A 20,092-nucleotide genomic window follows, 5' to 3' on the forward strand; every position below is an offset into this window, starting at 1 on the left:
TCAATAACAACAATAACAAGTAGCAACTAGTTAGTGTGGCCTCTCATCAGGCAAGTCAAGATGATAAATATAACCTTCATAGCCGCCTTATCAGACTAATGTTGATCATAAACACCAGTAGCCATCAATCATTTATGAACTTGTAGTATCGAACCACTGAAAACATATGAGCACTTTAGGCTCTTTTAGAATAACAATTACAATAAATACAGGAGAAACAGAGGAAATATGTTTAGGGTGGGAGAAAGAAAAGCAAAAACAAGAACAAAAAAAATTCCACCAGAGTAAATGTGTAAACGGGTCCAAATTTAGTTCCTGGGCTATACAGGTGCATCTCAAAAAATTTAAATATCGCGGAAAAGTTATTTTTTCCATAACTGAATTCAAAAAGTGGAACTTTCATATACTCTAGATTCATTACACATAAAGTGAAATATTTCAAGCCTTTTTTTGTTTTAATCTTGATGATTACAGCTTACAGCTCATGGAAATCAAAAATCCAGTAGCTCAAAATATTAGAATAAAGAATTTCCATGAGTGCTGATATTTAATACAATAGCACTGATACATTTTACTGTTTGTATCACTCCACCTTTTGCTACAAAAATGTCTAATTCTAGCAAAAGTTGTTACACTGAAACCATTACTACACTTACAGTACTTCGGGATGTCAGTCACTCTTTGTGTTACATGGCAACATGCAATACTCTATCCAGCAGTGGCTTCTTGGGAACTACTTTCATTGATGGTGCAAAAATAAATTAAATATTTGGCCATATTGTGTCAGAAGTGTCAGTTACTTGTTACTATGATTACCTGATTACCTTAAGTCACAGATCACAGCTGTGCAGATATTCAGTACAATAGCACTCTTGCTCGTGTGATATTGCTTAATTAATGCGGAAGTTATGTTAGTTAATGGAATCTGAATGGGAAGTGTGGCCAATGATCTATAGGAACTTATAGTTGTAGTAGTCTCACTTACATAGTGCTGCTTGAAGGTTTGTGAACCCTTTTGAATGTTCTATATATCTGCATAAATAGGACCTAAAACATCATCAGATTTTCACACAAGTACTATAATTAGACAAAGAGAACCCAATAAAACAAATGAGACAAAAATATTATGCTTGGCCATTTATTTATTGAGGAAAATGATCCAATATTACATATCTGTGACTAGCAAAATTATGCGAACTTCTAGGATTAGCAGTTAATTTGAAGGTAAGATTAGAGTCAGATAAAATTTTCAATCAAAGGGATGACAGTCATGTGTGAGTGAGCACCCTGTTTTATTTAAAGAACAGGGATCTATCAGAGTCTGATCTTCACAACACATGTTTGTGGAAGTGTACCATGGCATGAACAAATGAGATTTCTGAGGACCTCAGAAAAAGAGTTCCATCATGTTGGAAAAAGGTTATAAAATCATTCTAAAGAGTTTGGACTCCACCAATCCACAGTCAGACAGATTGTGTACAAAAAAGGGAATTTCAAGACCATTGTTACCGTCCCCAGGAGTGGTAAACCAACAAAGATCACTGCAAGAGCAGGACGTGTCATAGTCCGCGAGGTTACAAAGGAACCCAGGGTTCCTTTTATAAGTTATAACCAACTAAAGGCCTCTCTCACATTCCCTAATGTTAATGTTCATGAGTCCACCATCAGGAGAACACTGAACAACAATAGTGTGCATGGCAAGATTACAAGGAGAAAGCCAGTGCTCTCTAAAAAGAACATTGCTGCCCTTCTACAGTTTGCTAAAGATCATGTGGACAAGCCAGAAGGCTAGAGGAAAAATGTTGTGTATAGATGAGACCAAAATAGAATTTTTGGTTTAATGAGAAGTGCTATTTTTGGAAAACACTGCATTCAAGCATAAGAACCTTATCCCATCTGTGAAACATGATGGTGGTAGTATTATGTTTTGGGCCTGTTTTGCTACATCTGGGCCAGGACGACTTGCCATCACTGATATAAGTATGCATTCTGAATTATACCAGCGAATTCTAAAGGAAAATGTCAGGACATCTGTCCTTGAACTGAATCAAGAGAAAGGACCCTACGTCACACAAGTCGTTCTACCAAATAATGGTTAAACAAAAATAAAGTTAATGTTTTGAAATGGACAAGTCAAAGTCCTGACCTTAAGGCAGTAGAAATATTTCTTTTTAGTGAAAATCAGATGATATTTTAGGTTATATATATATATGCAGAAATGTAGAATACAGACAATACAATCATGTGTAAATACAGCCACAGCATCATGGGGAGACAACCAGGGAAGTTGTTCCGGACCCGGCACAGATGTCCAGGAGAGTTTAGTATGCCACTGACACGCAGAAAAAGTCTGAAATATATGTAGAGTGTCTGTTTATTCATTATTTGTTCTTGCACTTGTGTGCTTAAAGGTTACATAGGTCAGGTGCACATAAAAGTATGCTTTACAGCTGTTTTATTTGATACTTTGTTTTCTGCTCCAGCAAAACAAGCACAACAATGTTATTAATAATGTAGCACTAAATGAAATGTAGTAGAGCAATCCATCTCGCTTCCCTTGTGGTGTAACTAGGTTAGCCAGAAATTCATTTAGCTCCATAATGTGGATAAAGTAAGTCTTATTGTTTGCATTCTGTTGGAAATGGCTTGTAAACATGAATTTCTATTAGCAAAAATGCTTGCCTGTAATTCATTCAGTCATGCTTTCACAACAGAGGTGGGTAGCTAAAAATGTGGGTCAGACAACATGAAACTGGTACTTCCTCTGTTTAGAGTAAACAACAGGTAGGTCACTGAACTCGGAGACATGAACTTAAAGAATCCTACAGCAAGCACAGCAAAAGTGGAAAAATACAAATTTGACTATGTGTAGTAGTCCTCCATGTTGTTCAAATTAAATTTCACAATTTTAAATGATACTGCAGCTCTGAGCCAAATGGAAAGCAAAGAGGTTCAAAGTAAGCTTCAGGCACTGCCAGGATTTTCTGCAGTGCAATCGTTTGATTTTCTTTTTGATTTTCTTTGCTTCTGTAGAAGACCCAAGCGTCTGCATTCTCAAAAGTTTTTATTTATTTATTTTATCACGGTCTCTAGGAATTCAACTTGTTTTTAGATTTGTAGCCAAAGTTTTTTTTGGGGAAAAAAACTTGAGCAATCTTTATAAACTAATAAATCTATTTGAAAACTAAGATTGATTACTACCTACACTGCATGTTTTTAACAATTGTAATATATTTGATGTAACTGTGGCTGTCTTTCAAATACAAGTTGTTATTTCCTCTTGGACTTGGAAGTTTGAGAGTTCAAATCCCAGCACTGCCAAGCTGCCACTGCCGAGGCCCTTAATCCTCAACTGCTCAGTTGTATAAATGAGAAATGTAAGTTGCAGTAAGTCCAGGGTCCCCATTTTGCTCCTGAGCTAGTGTTATTTTCGGTGTTTTCCATGTGTCCTCATGGGTTCTCTGGTTTCTTCCCACCTCCCAAAAACATTCCAGAATGTGGATTGTCTACATATATTTGCCCCAGCTCCTATCTTGTCTCAGGCCCAGTCTTCCCGGGATCCACTGCAATGAAGAATGAGTCATTCTTAATATACATTCTGCAGTGAACACATATGGGGAATACTCTTCACCAGAATGAAAAGCAATCACAGCAGCGAAAAAAACAGGAAATACAATACACAAACAGCATTGCTTTTCATTTGTGACACGAAGATAACATACTTAACTCCTAGTTTTGGGTGGTAATTTTTAGTGATTAACACTTTTTTCACTAAATCAGTGAAAAAACAGAAACTATAAAAGGTTGACTCATCAAGATGCCAAAGATGGATTTCAGCCTTCCTCCCCATGTCCGACTGCAACCATGTGCCCCAAGTACTGCTCAGTGCTGTGATTGAACAGTGACATTTCAGTGTGACACTACTACAACACACTGATGAAAGTGAAAAGTCTGGGTAACATATGTAACCCTGTTCCCTGAGAAGGGAACGAGACGCTGCATTTAGCATAACACTATGGGATCGCCTCTCGCGCGTGACCGGCATTTGAAGCTTATGTAAAATCATGCCTATTTATAGGCCTGCCATGATCAGGTGATGTGGCAAATAAGCATGTCGCGTGATATAAATATGGCACCTGTGAACCACACCATCAGCATCTATTATCTGGAGTGAAAACTCATTCACAGGTGATGCTGTGTCAAAGCAGTGCATCTCTAATTGGATAGTGAAAGCAATCTCTATTGCTTATGAGGCATGCGGCCTCGCTACGCCTCTGGGCATAAGGGCTCATTCTACTAGGGCGGTCGCCTCAGCGAAGGCTTTGTCCAAAGGGGTATCCTTACAGGATGTGTGTGCTGCTGCAGGGTGGTCTATGCCACACACATTCATTCGTTATTACAGCCTAGATATTTAATCCACCCCAGGCTCGAGTGTCTTGCAGTGACCCTTGGGCTTGGGTCTTTTTTTAACAGGCCGTACCCTCGGTATGACTGAGTGGGTATTCTTGTTCCCATAGTGTTATGCTAAACGCAACGTCAAAGTTCCTTTTCACAGGGAACGTCTGGGTTACGCATGTAACCCTGTTCCCTGAGAAGGGAACGAAACGTTGTGTCGCTTTGGCATACCAGGGCAGGCCTGTGAATTACGTGTTTGCTTCAGATAATAGAGGCTGATGGCGCGGTTCACAGGTGCCATATTTATATCACGTGACACGCTTAATTGCCACATCACCTGATCATGGCAGGCCTATAAATAGGCATAATTTTACACAAGCTTCAGATGTTGGTTGCGCGCGAGAGGTGCTCTCATAGTGTTATGCTAAACGCAAAGTTGAAGTTCCCTTTGAAGGGGAACGCAGTGCAGACGGGAATTACACTCAGTACTGACAGAAATTCAGCATTTAATTTTTACAAAAGCAGTTCCCTGATGGTTAAGAGATCAAGCAATGTAAGGTTTTGTTTTTCACAGCGCATGTTTTCTGCATGTTACTAAAGGAAAGCAGTACTATTTGTGTATTGTAATTAACTTTTTTTAACCGGTTTGAAGGAGTGCTTATTTGTTACAATCAAGTTATTTGCTTTAATAAACATGACAGGTCTTGTTATAGAAATAAAGTAACCAATGACAGGGTGTTGTGATGCGGATGTAATGCGAAGCTGCCCCAGGGGTTATTAACTTCCTCTCATTATTTTAATCCTCTCATACCTCTATTAAAGAATGACATGATTAAAAGTATCAATTACATTTAATAGAGAAACACAGTAGTTCCTCTTATCAATTCCATAAATGATGCTATAAACAATCATTCCCACACCAGCATCATGTTTTACGGCACTCCTGAAGCAGAGAGGGTTAAGGGCCTTGCTCAAGGGCCCAGCAGTGGCAGCACTAAGGCTTGAACCACTGACCTTCCATTGAGTAACCCAGAGCCTTAACCAAAAAGCCACCGGTGGTTGTTATTCACACATGAATTCATAAGTCTCACATCGTAGTTTAGGTTAGCTCTTTGTTAGTTTGTAATTAGTACATGGCTTAACTTATTAGCTCATATTTAAGTAAGTATTAATTCAGGTATTAGTGCATGATTATTCATCTACTATTATTGCAAAGTGCTACAGAGACTTCTTCCATAAATTCTAAATGAACATGTGATAGCATTGTTAGCTGATGAGTTAGATCCACACTCCCTCCCACACAGATAAAAAGGCAAGTTTTGCAATTCACTGCATCACAGGCAGAAAGTTTTCTATTAAGCACAACTGCTGCAGCACTGATGTGGCCTATGAAATGAATGTGCAAACAGCATAATTAGCTTTATTGGCAGATTTCATAGGGTTTCGGTTGAACAATCAACATCCACTGTGTGAGCGTCTCATCAGCGACTGTATGCAAACATTAATGATGTGATACACAATCAAATATTTACTTATTGTCATACATGTCAGTGTGAATACAGAGACTGTGATTGTTCTAGTTCTGGTTTATCAGACAAGTAAGTGTTATGAACAAGCTGTTCTGTGCTGAGACCAATAAAATTGAAGGAATTTACATCACACCTATTTGCTATTATATTTGTGGAGCTTGCATTTCAAAATCCTTCCATATTAATCATTAGACAAAGCATTTATTCCATAATATTTATTGCATGCCAGTTTGGTTCAAATGATTTAATCATTAACAGTTAACCCTGAAGCTATTATTACTTGAGTTAGACTTTGAAAAAACATCTACGTTCTATCATTCGGTTTCAGGTCGTGACTGTCTTGAATTTCGAGCCCAAGTGTGGAAATGCTCTCATGATGAGTTCATCTCTCTCCACTTTACCTCGATCTCACGGAGGAGTTCTGACTGCCCACACGTCTCCAAGTCTTCCAGGGCCTGGCACCAGAAGTTGTCCTCATGGTCCAGCACGATGCCATCAGCATGAGTCTGGCTGGCAAATCTGCAGTAGTAATTAGCATGAGTCATGAATCAGGACTTGGCATACTCAGATTGACACTAATTTTAGTAAGACAGGGTCACAAAGCAGCTTGGGTGGGAAGAAGGCTTGAGGAAGAGGGGATGAGAATAACAAGATCCCCAAGAATGTCTGAATTTCAGCAAGCTGATAAACAGATCTAACAAAACAGGTGAGAGGAAGCAAAAAAGGAAGAGCAGTTAATGGTAACAAATAACTGCATAATTAACAATTGCTTCATTCAGTACTTTTCCACCCTCTTAGATAATCTGAATCTTCCTGAATTCAGTATGTGCTTTCTGTGGCAAGCTGAATATACTGTAGTATGAGAAAGGCTTCAATTCTATTTCAAAAACAATGTCAAATTCAAAGAATTGTATTGTAGATGATTAAAGGTAGTAAAATTTTTCACTGTGTTAACTATGTCCTTGCATTCTAGAATATTAGCATACTTGCATACTAGCATACTCCCACACTCCATACTAGCATACTCCCACACTAGCATACTAGCATACTCCCACACTCCATACTAGCATACTCCCACACTAGCATACTAGCATACTCCCACACTCCATACTAGCATACTCCCATATGCTTACATATTTGCATGTTTGAACTCTTGAAAACTAGCACATCAGCAGCATATTGCATACTAGCATCCTATCACATGTGAATACTGTTGCACTCGCACAGTAGGATAATTGCATTCTTGCAGTCTAAATTGCATGAACACTGGAACACTTGCATACTAGCACACTTGTATACATACCATATATTTGTATCATGCATTAAGATTTCCATATTAGTAATCCTGCACACTAGCACACATTTTAACATGGTAGTGTACAATTTTTTTAAGAGTTTATGTATGTTTTGCTGTTTTCTAGTGGACTTCAAATCAACATAAAATTGTATTTTACATGTAAAACATACTCAGGTTTGTTGACGATGGAGTGGCTTTATGCCCTAGGCTGCCCTCATGCCTGTGTTGTCTTCTGGCTCTGCCTTTTAGCTACGCTGCCAGACCTGCCAGAGTCCTTGCTTGCACTTTCCCACAATGTATACTTTTTTAATCCAATTTATCATAAGAACATACCTAATAATCTGTTGTTTCTCTTTCTCTGTTAAGCTGATCCTGACTCACTTCTACTCCTATGGCTCCTCTTGCCCTCTAGATCTTTCTGCTGTTGTGGATGGTCCCAAATGAGTACCCTAAAGATTCACACTTCACAAAATGAGCTTATTCCCAAAGTCTCATCCATGCTTCAGTGAATAATCTCACCTTGATACAGCAGTCTACGGCAGGGATGTCCAATCTTATCTGCAAAAGGCCAGTGTGGGTGCAAGTTTTCATTCCAATCAAGCAGGAGCCACACCTGAGTTCATCTGTTTAATCAGTTGATCTTGGCTTTCAATAGACTCAGGTGTGGCTTTTAATAGATTAAAATAAGAACCTGCACCCAAACCAGACCTTTCCATATAACATTGGACGTTCAGAGGGTCTGCTATAGACTGCTATAGACCCAAGAATCCCACCATCCAGTACCAAGAGATTTTCTTGCATCTAATTCCTCTCAAGGTGTTGTCTCTGGGGGTTTTTGCTTGCCAGTCATCTCTGGCTTGCTCATTAGGGATCCAGATCTACATCTAGATTTCTGTTTCAATTCTATACAGATACAACTAAAAACTGAATAATTCATCTAGATAATAAACACAGTAACAAACTTTCACACATTTACAGTAATGCCATGAATGATTGCAGCTTGGTCGTCTGAGTACTCGTGCCCATTCTTGAATCCAGTTCTCTCCATGTGTATAGACTGAGTCTTACCCAGCATTCTTGTCCCAGTCCTCCTCACTGAATCCTCCATCACTCAGTAGGTAATTCTTGCGGTGGCCAGGAGGTGGGGTGCTGTTCCTGTTCGTGGCACTGCGCCACTCATGTGGATGTAACGCGATACCTGCTACCTGCTGGATGTAGCCTATGAGGGAAGTGGAGAATTATGTCCAAGTGAATTATGCAGGGAATTCATTTTCTGTAAAGCTTGTGTGTGGATGTTCTGAACTTACTTTGGCTCCCATAACTAGCATCTATAGTAGATCCATCCCATGATTCCATAGCCGAGTCTACGCTGGGAATGGTGGTGGAGTAGATCTCGGACAATTTACTGGTCTTTTGAGAGTCCGTCATTTCCGAGTCATCATTATCGCTGAGCTCGTTATCAAGATCTATAGTGTTCTTCTTCTCATCTGCCACTAGGGTGAGTACATATTAGTGATGTTATTTTGCAAACGGTGTTACGAATTCACTTAAAATGCTAGCCATTCATCCATCCATTTTCTGTCCTGCCGATCCTACACAGGGTTTCCGGGGAGCCTGGAGCCTATCCCAGGGCACTTGGGGCACAACACAGGCACAATCGCACTCACATTCACACACCCATTCACTTAAAAAACTTTTCTTTTTTTTTTTTACAGTTTCATGTATTTGTTTTTCTTGTTTGTTTTCTCACTACATTTGCATGCATCACTGTGACAATGAGAAAAACATTTATATGTAATAAATCACTTCAGTTTATGATATTACAATTTTATATGAATACTGCTGCTTGCTCTTCGAAAATGATTTACACAGTGTAATGGTGTAAAAGAAAATAAAGGAATGTTTATAGATGAAGGTCAACTTTTATACTTTTACACTTACCATATATATATTTTTTTTTATATAGATGAAGGTTAAATTCATTTCCAGCTATAAACTACAGTTCATAGCTACAGTCATATAGTATAGTCGGCATCAATCATACACAAGAAAATGGTTTATTAATCCCTATAATTCCCCTCCAAAGTAAGAAAATGCTCAGTCTAAATGCAGCCAATATCTTAAGTTCATGTATATAAATAACTTTTGATACATAAATTAATCATTTAATAATTTAGCATGCCAGCACACAGTATTTGGTGTCTTATACTGTATACATGTGTGTAAAAGCTGACAATGGAAATGAGAGGACACTGTCAGGACTATCATATATCCTTCAGATTTGTTAGGAAACTACTAAAAAACCTAGATGAATGGCTACATTCCATAGATTCTCCAAAGAACGACCCATTTTGACTTATGAATACCACAATTTAAAAAAAAGAATTGATGAAAACATTTGAACGTATTGAACAAGTGAACGTATAAGAAATTGCTATTAGAACTTACCATCGATCTGCTTTTTGATTTTCAGCGTCACGCTCTCGCCAGCCATTTGAAGTAAGTGGATAGCTTCACTCAGAGGTTTGCCTTTCAGACTCACGTTGTTAATGGCAAGGATACGATCTCCAACATGAATAGCCCCTGTTCTATAAAAATAGCCACAAAACACTTAAACAGATTAAAACCAAATGAGTGTGACCTACAATGCGTCAGTCATCTCCTCAACACTAAATTTACTCTGTTGGTATGCTCACAAATTGCATGTATTTATAATTTAATATTTAGGATGTGGTCAAGAGCAAAAAAAAAAAACAAAAAACAAAAAAAAGACTGAAAGCGGTAAAACTTAATCCACATAATATATAAACTCAAATGAGCTCAAGTTAGAGAAAACCTTTGCGGACCCCAATTATTTAATTATCCAAACTTTCCGTTTATATCCATCATAAATACAAAAGATGTCTGGTGATTATATTGTACTGTGTTTCTTTCCATACTAGTCTGCAACAAGGGCCTTGGAGAATGCTGTAATTCACTCACAATTTTGTTCAATTGTATAGTTGTATATGGCTAGAATGACAAAAAAAAGCTCCATACTCTACAAGTTACAAAACATCCTCAAGACAATATGCTAGCTCTTTAAACAAAAGCTTAATTTTTTTTACTGCAGTGAAACAAAGGTCAAAAGCAAAGACGTAAGCAATAGTGGAAACAAACCAGTGTCTCCAAAATGTCTCAATAAAGTTGAACCATCATGGAGTGATCTGAACAAATCTAATCTGCTCTTCTAATGTAATTTTCCCATGATCTAGTCTAGCTTCTTTATACTCGAATCATGTGACTTATGAAGTTCACTATCCTCTAGTGTAATTACTTTACACAGGCTATAACAGTTATAAAACTCAGCTTGAGAATTTATGCACCTTGCTATCTTTTGGCAATTGCAGGGCAGGATGTCAAAGTAAGGTAACTGAACTCATAAGTCGTTAACCTCATGGGTCTTTCCAGTCTTTTATTTCTGTCCCTAAAGTCACCTTTCAGCTAGACCTCTCTTGGTGAGGCCTGAGATGACGATGGGGTCAAAGGGCTCCTCGGTGCCTGAGATGGTGATGCCCAGGGGGCCGCCATACCGCTTCAGCTCCACTGTGTAGATAATGGAGCCTGATGTCTCCTGTTCATCTGCAGAGAAAGGGAGGGGTGTGACAATTATGATATTGCCATCATTAGCAATTATGTTAGTGCTTGAGACTGTAGAATCGTTGTGTCTATGTTTTAATAAAAGACTAAAGGTTACGATTTAATTGGTTACGATTTCATTGGTTACGAGCATTGGTCACCAACCCTCTTACTTGAGCTCTACCTTCCTGCAGGATTAATCTCCAACCAAAATCACACACCTGTTTTAGTTGATTTCTTAAGGCAATGATGAGATTTTCAGGTGGGCACGATTATGGTTGGAGTCTTCAGGAAGGTAGATCTCCAGGAACAGGGTTAAATACCTATATTTAATATGTACAATGCTTCTTGTATAGTAATTCACTTGGAACCACGGTCCTGTGTATAATTCTAACAAAGTGATTTGAAATCTAAAATTCTCAAGTTACCAGCAAAAAATCATGACAAACTTACTTTCTGGTCTTTCGTAGCTTTGCTTTTAACCAGTAAATAACACATTTAGCATTTAGATTTAATAATCAGGTCACAACGAATCACAGTCAGCAAAAGACTCCATTTCAAAATGGAGTAATGAAACCCAGATGAAACCTGTTGAAACAGAATCTCAAAAACTACTTTTACAAACTACTTTTTACAAACAAAAATAATGTGACAGTAAATACAGTACTTAAAGTCTAGCTATGAGTCACATGAATATGTGAACATAACCATCGGGATTTCTAAAATAAAAATTCATGAAAAAGAAATCAAACATCTAGTTCTTTTCAGATATACAGCTTATGCAGTCACTCAAGAGTTTTTCACAACCCGCCTTCTTAGAAATCTGGTTGCAGCCGTTGATAGCTTCATTTTTCTGCCCCGTCCAGGTATTTCTGCCCCTAGCTAGTTCAGGTATTTCATGTGTTCCAGCTCAAGCACACCTGGTGCAACTAAAGAAGCCCTTGATTTGAAACTGGAGAAATCATTATAAGTTGCATTTTCAGTTGATTTCGGGGAGAGCATTGATTGTGTTGAACTATTTCAATTGCTTTTGTTTGATTTGTTCATTGTGAACAGCTGAAAGTCTGTACATTTTGACAATAATCCTGATTTGAAATGGGGGCTGAATCATTTTGATTGCAACTGTAGTTCAGAAATAAGAAAGACTCAGTGATTTAGCTTTATTCTGTAGTCTGTGTCAACACCAGGTGGCATGGTTTAATACTGCATGTCTGCCCAAGCCTCAATATGGGCAACACGTGTTGGGTTTTATTTTTAATATCCTTTGTTGTGAAGATAATTCAAAGCAAATCTATGCCAACACACATGGCCTCATACTGAGCCATGTTCAGAAAAACAGGCCAATGTTCTAGATGAAATATCTGTCAAAATATGATGCAATCAAAATGTCAAAATGGACGTAGTAGGATAGTCTGGGGAAAAGGCTGACAGCAATATTACAGAAGGACTGATTGAGGATATGATTTCTTTCACAGATTTAACCAATTGTCAGAACGGATAATGTGTTGTAAATGAATACAAATACAGATATGAACAACTTTTTTTTCTTGTTTGTTTCAGGTGTTTTGTTGAGCAAACACTAGATCCCATTGAGACTAAGACCAAGACCATGTTCATTAACATGAACATTATGTGGTCATTATTAACTGCCTGTTTAGGGTAATGGCAGTTTAAATTAGGCTACTACTGTAGTTTGTTACTATGTTGGGAAATAGAGCAAACTAAACTGTCAGAAACTATCGCTGGTGGGTACAAATAAAAATATTTTGAGAATTCCCACTCTATTTGAGAATAATTATGAACTTGATCATAATTCACACAGCATGCTAACAGTGCTGTCATTTCTACCCTTTACTTTCTTTATATCACAGCACTGTTGAATGCTCTATTCAAATGGGTCAGAAGGTGTTGATTAATCTTAGGGCCCTTGAGCAAGGACCTTAACCCTATCTGCTCCAGGGGTGCCATATCTTGGCTGACTCGGTGCTGATCTTAGCTGGCTTCCTAACAAGCTGGTATATGTGAAAAAATAATTTCATATACGTGATATCATATGTCATATGTCTGACAGCAGGCTCTGGTTGCAAGGTTTATACTGAACACAGACATGCACACCTATCTTTACTTACCAGAGTTGTCTTCATCCTTGCGGATCTTGAGCTTGACCAGGTCTTCACTCTGTTGAAGGATCTGCATCGCATCTTCCATTGAGCAGCTCTCCAGTCGAATGTTATCTATAGCCAGCAGCTTGTCTCCAGGCTCCAAAGTCCCTGTTCTAAAACAGAAAAGGAGCAAACAGATAAAAACTTGTGAATCATGCCTTTATTAATAAAACATGTGTGCTCTGATTTATTTATGGTATAGTATCATCTTCCCTGGTTTTATCAACATTAGCCCATTTTTAATAATAAAAAAAAAGATTGCCTCGGAGTCGTAAAAAAACAAACTCTACACTTGCACATGGCGTAATTTCACACTGATTAAGACAGAGATAAAAAAAAAACAGAGAAATTACTGTATTACTCAAATTTCATCAACTATACAATACTTTTAGCACTGATGCCCATTTCAGTGTCTGAGGAGAATGTTCCAGAAGAAATACCACCTGTTCTAACACTAAAGGAGGCAAAAATGTACTTTTGAGGACATTTTTCTCTGTCTTGCTTAGAACCACATGTTCAGGTTAATTATTTTTGAACGGTGTCCTTTAGAACCTAGAAATCTGGCCATACCTGTGAGCCATGCTTCCTTTCTTTATGTCAGATATGATCAGAGGCTCGCCCGGCTTTTTACTGGCTGTTGGGGACAATGCAGAAAATGCAGATTAATGTATACAACACATAAGAATACACACACACACACACACACACACACACACACACACACACACCAAAAACGAACACACACAAGAGATAAAGTTAATGGAAATGGTGTGAGGATTCATAGAAATCAGCTGGCCTAGAAATCAAAACTGCATTATAATTAAAACCAGACATAATAAAAATGTGCTTCAAACATGGGATGGATTACTGTGAGACACTCAAAAGGTCTAAGAGCAAGAGTGCCCCCTGATGGTCAAGTTTGGAACACAACCCAGTAGCGGCTCCTTAGCCACTGGTTCTCAAAGTGGGGTCTGTGAAACATAGCCAGAGGGTTGTTTTTTTAGTTACAGTGGAGAACATCATTATCAAAATTATTATATTTATTTTTGAGTTCTAGTTATTAGCCTGTTTGACTGAGAACTTGAATTGAATGGGTTTAATCCAAACATTAATATCTCAAAAACACCTATAAATACTGTAAACCTGGACCTAAGATAATCTGTCTGTGGAAAGTAAAGGAATAAAAAGCTCTTTGACTCTAATTACACATTTTAAAATGCATTTATACAGTACTGTAAATTGCAAATATTTTGTATCACTGTAACAGTTTTTCCAAGTTTTATTGAGACTGCTACACATTTTGTTAGATTAAATGTGATCAGTTTTCCAGTTCATCCCAAAGGTATTCAGTGGGACTGAAGTCAGGGCTCTGTTTAGGCCACTCGCGGTTTTTTCACCCCAAAATTGGCAAACCCTGTCTTCCTGGACCTCCTTGTTTCTCTGTGATTCACGCTCTTACTGCAGCACTGTTGGACTAGTGTATGCTGGCCTTCCTCAATCTGCCTTATCTCACTTGCAGCTTGGGCAAAATGCAGCAGCTAGATTTTAAACAGGGATCAAGAAGAGTTATCATATTTCCCTATTTTGGCATCTCTTCACTAGCTTCCTGTTAAGTTCAGAATTATTTTAAAATTCTTATTTATATATATAAAGTTCAATCTGATCTTTCTCCACAGTACATTATTGACCATCTTCACCCTTACTCTCCGACCAGAACACTAAGATCTTGTAATCAACTTCTATCTGTCTCCTGCTGTTTTCTCACACAGAACAACCTCCTGGACACCAAGCTGTCTGGCTTCAAAAGCAGTCACGGAGTCACTCCACGGAGACTGCTCTGCTTTCCAGCAGTGAAGCCTTACGACTAGCAAGATCAATCTCAAGCTCATCTGTCCCCATCCTACTTGATCTCTCTGCTGCTTTTGACACTGTGACTCATCAGATACTCCTGTCAACTCTTTCCGGACTAGGCATCACCGGAACGGCTCTGTGCTAGGTGGAATCCTATCTCTCACACAGATCCTTCAAGGTATTGTGGGGGGAGAGGTTTCTTAAACTCAGCAACTCACAATTGGGGTTCCCCAGGGGTCAGTTCTGGGTCCACTGTTCTTTTCCATTTATACCTCATCCTTTAGGTTCATTCTGTACAACATCAAGAATGTCAGACCCTATCTCACCGAACAGGCTACACAGCTACTAGTCCAGGCTCTTGCTAACTTAAAACTGGACTATTGCAATGCACTTCTCCTGGGTCTCCCAGCCAGCAACTTCAAACCCCTTCATCACGCCTCGTCTTCAAACAGCCCAAAAGAACCCATGTCACAACCCTCTTCATCTCCCTCCACTGGCTTCCTGTAGCTGCCCGCATCAAATTTAAGGTTTTAATGCTTATGTACAACAGACCTTGTCTGGAACAGCACCGCTCTACCTCAACATTCTCCTTGAGTTTTACATTCCTTCATGTAACCTGCACTACGTTTGGTAGTGCCTACTTAGTGAGCCACGAGGTCCCTTTCCAGAACCTTCAAACTGACTGTCCCTCACTGGTGGAACGAACTTGAATTTTCAATCTTGAAAAAAAAACAGTTAAAGACCCATCTCTTCCACGACCGCTTTAACTAACCCCTAACTTGCCCCCCCACCCCCGCCCCCCATTATTAAAAAAAAAAAAAAATCTGCACTCACTGTACACTAGCTCTTACACCTCTACTCTATGCACTGCTTGTATTGTTCTCCGCTTGATATATCCCTTTGCTTGTATTTCCTCATTTGTAAGTCACTTTGATTAAAAGCGTCTGCCAAATGAATAAATGTAAATGTCGTACTAAGCAAAGGGTGATCGAGCCTTTTCTGTGGTTGGTCCCAAACTCTGGAGCAGTCTCCAGAGGGAAGCTGTAATGCTTCACAATACAAAGACATGCTTATATAATTCTGTGCTTCCAACTTTGTGGCAACAGTTTGGGGAACTTTTTTGCAGTGTAATAAAATTGCAGACCCCCTGGTTACATGTCATGGACCCCTGTAAGAAGCACATGTCCAGAATGTGAGCTGAACAAAAGAACAGAGTAGAAGTGAATGCTGGATCATGTTTGTGTGTGTGAGGAATGAAACTGGATTACAGATCAAAGCGGACAGATGTGGATTTGAGAATAGTTCTGCTTCAAGATTTGCTGATGCTGCCAGATTATGATTGATACCAGTTCAGTTTAAACACGAACATAAAAGAGCCAAAGGCCTTACTGAAGGATATATTGAATGTCAGTGGGCCTGGGATATGACATTACATTAAATATGCTTAAAAAATCCCGAAGAGGCTTTTTTTTTTTTTTTTTTTTTAAAAGGAAGTATCCAAAAAGAAAGGTTGTCAAAGGGGGATTGATCAAATGGAGAAGAGATGGCGGACAAAGTTAACAAGTCATGAGACTTGTTGCGTCTCGTAGGAGACTAATTCACAGAGACCACAGCACTGTGGAATTCTCAAATCTGCCTGGCCTGACAGTGTTGATTAATTTTCTATAAACACATGACTATAACATTGTGTCAGCTACAAGGTAAATTACAGGTTCATGTTCTAGAGTGAGAGAGAAAAAATGTGAAAACTAGTAAAAATGTGTAAAACTAGAACAACTGTTATATAGTATTATAGCTGCTATAATGTAAGCGGTAATAATTACAGGAATAAAACTCTTTGGAGTGTGCTCTTAGTAAAATAATCAAGGACAAGGAGGGTGGTAACAGTAACATTGTTTTCTTATAATCGCGCACCATCATGGCTTATAAATTACATGTTTAAAAAAAAAACTAAAAAAACCCCCAATGTGTACATACAAAGTGTTTCAGTTCTCAAATTAATTGACGTCTTACTACATTGTGCCACTACACCATAGTAAAAGTAGTTCCACTGTTAGAATTAGTTTGTTTTTGTGGCTTGTAAACATTGAAGGACAGATGTGCAAGGTTTGTGAATGATAATATTGAGAAAATGAGATGAAAATGATACAAATGAGATTATGTAGCTCAACAATATAATTTGAAGCAAGTAAATGAATATCTACGAGTGTATTTGTTCTAACGATTTTGAGTAAGAGTTCCATTACTTGTTAGCTACAATATATGGCTCCAGTGAAGATGTCTGATACTAAACCTGTCTTGTGGAAGATTGTGTAAACATTTCTTTTGCAGAATTATTCCTTTGAAAAGAAGCCAGGGAGAAAGAACAACTAATACAGCATGCATGAATTAAGTTGGCTCTTACCACTGATTGTGATCCCAAGCTCGACTCCTCTCTTCTTTGGCAGCTTCACATGAAAGGTACCGCTACTGGGCACTACTGACTCTATTGAATAGCAAAAGGAGTCTGATTGTAATGTATTCCATATGAAATATAAAAAGTATAGAGTACACTTTAAGGCCAAACATTTCTGGACACCTGACCTTCACAACAATATATGGGTCTTCACAATCATAGAATTGTCTAGAATGGCTGTGTATGCTGAAAATATACAGTTTCTTTATCACTGAAACTAAGGGACCTAGTCCGAACAGCTCAGATATGGTTGGCGTGGAAGAACTCAAGTGGCCTGCACAGAGCCCTGAATTCATGAACTGGAAGGCCATCTGCACCCCAGGCCTCCTCACCTGAAATCAGAGCCATTACATTACATTTATAATGGTCTTGTGGCTGAATGATCACAAATCCCCATAGTCATATTCCAAAATCTGGTGGAAAATCTTCTCAGAAGATTGGAGCTTATTATAATAGCTAAGGGAGGACCAAATCTGGAATGGGATGTTCAAAAAGCACATATGGGTGTGATAGGTTAGGTGTCCACAAAAGTTAATTATTAGAGAAACATTTTGCTAGTGTATGTTCCTGTCATCTTGCAGATTCATGGTATCTACTTGAATATACAAACCTGCTACATCAAACTCAATCTCTAGCATGACCTTATTAGTCAAAGCAGCATCTCGGAGCAGCTGATTGGCCTCCTCCATCGTGCCATCCTCTGTGGGAATGCCATTGATTGACAAGAGCCGGTCGCCAACCTGGAGCAGCCCACACCTGCCAATCAAGCCAGCATCATTAAAAAAATGCCAACTATGTTTGAAGTAACCAAAAAAAAAAAAAAAAAAGATCTGAATCCCTATCTAATATTGAACTCTCACATCTACTGCAACCTTGTGCAACATGCTTTATTTATTTATTTTTTTTAACACAGTAAGGCACAGTAAGACCTTTGATACATCCTATGATGAAATAATTTGCAGAACAGAAAGAACGTGCCACTTGCTGACTTGATTGATGTGAGGCGGTAAAAATGTGTCAGAAGAGCTCTTTTGCAGAATAATAATGAGCTGCACTAATCAAACATAGCATTGTTTCCTGTAATTACAAATGTAAATTAGAATACATCTGCCATATAACTGCAATGGCATGGAAATGAGTGAGTTTTACTGTGATTTCTGCAATCCTATCGTTAAAAATAATCTAACAAAGCCGTTACTTTGGGGATTGCATACAAGTAATACATGGGTAATTCTTTCCACAGCTATCAGTTAGGTACTGCTGTCATCTCTTATGCTCCATTTTCAAGCATGACTCATGTTTTATGCGCACACAAACACATTAATGTCCATCAAAGGCTCAGTTAACTGAATCATCATAAATTCATGCAAATGGTTCAGTTCATGACATTAAGGTAGGATCACCAATCTGATCATAAACATTAACAGAAAGACAGTATTGCTATGGTTATATGTAAATGAGTGCACCACTCTCCATCTGTACTGTAACAACAGCTCTCGGCAGGTTCTGCTCTCAGATCTCAATGTAACTTGTTTATTTCATTCATCCCAGCATCAGATAGCATTAGTCAGGTAGTAAGAAGCAAAATCATCACTGCACTACTTCATGGTAATGCAGTGGGTAGCACTGGCACACAGCTCCAGGGAGTCAATCCTGAGCTTTCAATTCCTGGCTTACGCCCAGTATTCCCGGGATAGCTCTGGATTCACCAGCACCCTCACCAGGATAAAGCAGCTCCCTGGACTGTTAAGCCAGGGAGGCTATAGCAGCAGTCACACTAGCTGCAAATAAAATCGAAAAAGCCTGTTCACTAGAATGGAAAAGGAAAAAGAGATTCACTTCCCGTAGCAGTAAATGTTGTATCCACTTCCTCCAGTTTCATTTTGTACTAAGTTCATCTTGATGAACTTTTACTCGGCGAATCCACCAATCTTGTCAGTGTGAACCAATAGGAATCAAGAGTGTGTGGCTGAGGTAATGTCTATCTAGAAGACTGAACATGGAGAACCTGACAATCATTACAATTTCTGCTTTTTCTGGTCCATTCTTAACATTATGACTCTTATCAATCACGAACAGTAAGCTAGCTTGCTAGTGCTACCCTGCCAAAGAAATTTGCAAGGCAAAAATATGGTGTAAGTGGTACTTAAGAGTGCTTTCATGATTCTCTTTAGACTAGGTTTGTTTTTACACAGCCGAATCCTTTCAAACCACAGAACGGTTAGCCAATCATGTTTCTTTGTGTAGGCGAAAATTTTGCAGAATGAAAGATAACATTTCATTGGTTTGTATAGCAACTGTTCCCTTGCTTTCTTAATGCTTCCTCCACTATTTCTTTTTATCAAAACATCACTCTGCAGAGCACCACATGCCTTTCCATAACAGTGTCAAAACTGTTAAAAAAAAAAAAAAAAAAAAAAAAAAAAAAAAGGTAATGTGACAACCAATCACGTTGCTCAAGGTCCAACCCTTGGAGCAGATTACTTTTAGGAGTAGATTGCTTTTAGGTGCAGATTACCTTTAGGAGTGAATTACTTTTAGGTATAGATTACTTTTAGGTGCTGATTACTTTTAGGAGTGGATTACTTTTAGGTGCAGATTACTTTTAAGAGTGGATTACTTGTAGGAGTGGGTTACTTTTAGGAGTGGATTACTTTTAGGAGTAGAATACTTTTAGGAGTAGAATACTTTTAGGAGTAGATTACTTTTAGGTGCCTATTACTTTTAGGAGTAGATTGCCTTTAGGAGTAGATTACTTTTAGGTGCAGATTACTTTTAGGAGTAG

At 38.5% G+C, this 20,092-nt stretch overlaps 2 protein-coding genes across 7 annotated transcripts in view; one reads left to right on the forward strand and one right to left on the reverse strand.

Annotated features, from left to right (window-relative positions):
* slc6a6b (solute carrier family 6 member 6b) overlaps nt 1–6,866 on the forward strand; it is a 47,015-nt gene extending 40,149 nt beyond the window's left edge. For both annotated transcript variants that reach the window (XM_017450242.3, XM_017450241.3), the window contains exon 15: nt 6,253–6,866. In XM_017450242.3, coding sequence (XP_017305731.3) covers nt 6,253–6,259 — 7 coding nt within the window. In that variant the 3' untranslated portion in view covers nt 6,260–6,866. The remainder of the gene's footprint in view (nt 1–6,252) is intronic.
* grip2b (glutamate receptor interacting protein 2b) overlaps nt 1–20,092 on the reverse strand; it is a 72,456-nt gene that overhangs the window by 10,790 nt on the left and 41,574 nt on the right. For 4 of the 5 annotated variants that reach the window (XR_008393191.1, XM_053674199.1, XM_047149460.2 and 1 more), the window contains exons 13-21: nt 17,918–18,063; nt 17,257–17,337; nt 13,572–13,635; nt 12,969–13,114; nt 10,698–10,842; nt 9,670–9,809; nt 8,529–8,714; nt 8,290–8,440; nt 6,326–6,443 (exon numbers count right to left, since the gene is read on the reverse strand). Coding sequence is in view for 4 of the 5 variants with exons in the window: in XM_053674199.1 (XP_053530174.1) it covers nt 6,326–6,443; nt 8,290–8,440; nt 8,529–8,714; nt 9,670–9,809; nt 10,698–10,842; nt 12,969–13,114; nt 13,572–13,635; nt 17,257–17,337; nt 17,918–18,063 (1,177 nt within the window). In the remaining variant the exon portion in view is untranslated. Of the gene's footprint in view, nt 1–1,023; nt 3,564–6,325; nt 6,444–8,289; nt 8,441–8,528; nt 8,715–9,669; nt 9,810–10,697; nt 10,843–12,968; nt 13,115–13,571; nt 13,636–17,256; nt 17,338–17,917; nt 18,064–20,092 lie in introns of those variants that run through there. The other variant, XM_053674200.1, reaches the window with a different exon arrangement.

This window comes from Ictalurus punctatus, chromosome 21 (assembly GCF_001660625.3).
Source record: "Ictalurus punctatus breed USDA103 chromosome 21, Coco_2.0, whole genome shotgun sequence".
Classification (NCBI taxonomy): Eukaryota; Metazoa; Chordata; class Actinopteri; order Siluriformes; family Ictaluridae; genus Ictalurus; species Ictalurus punctatus.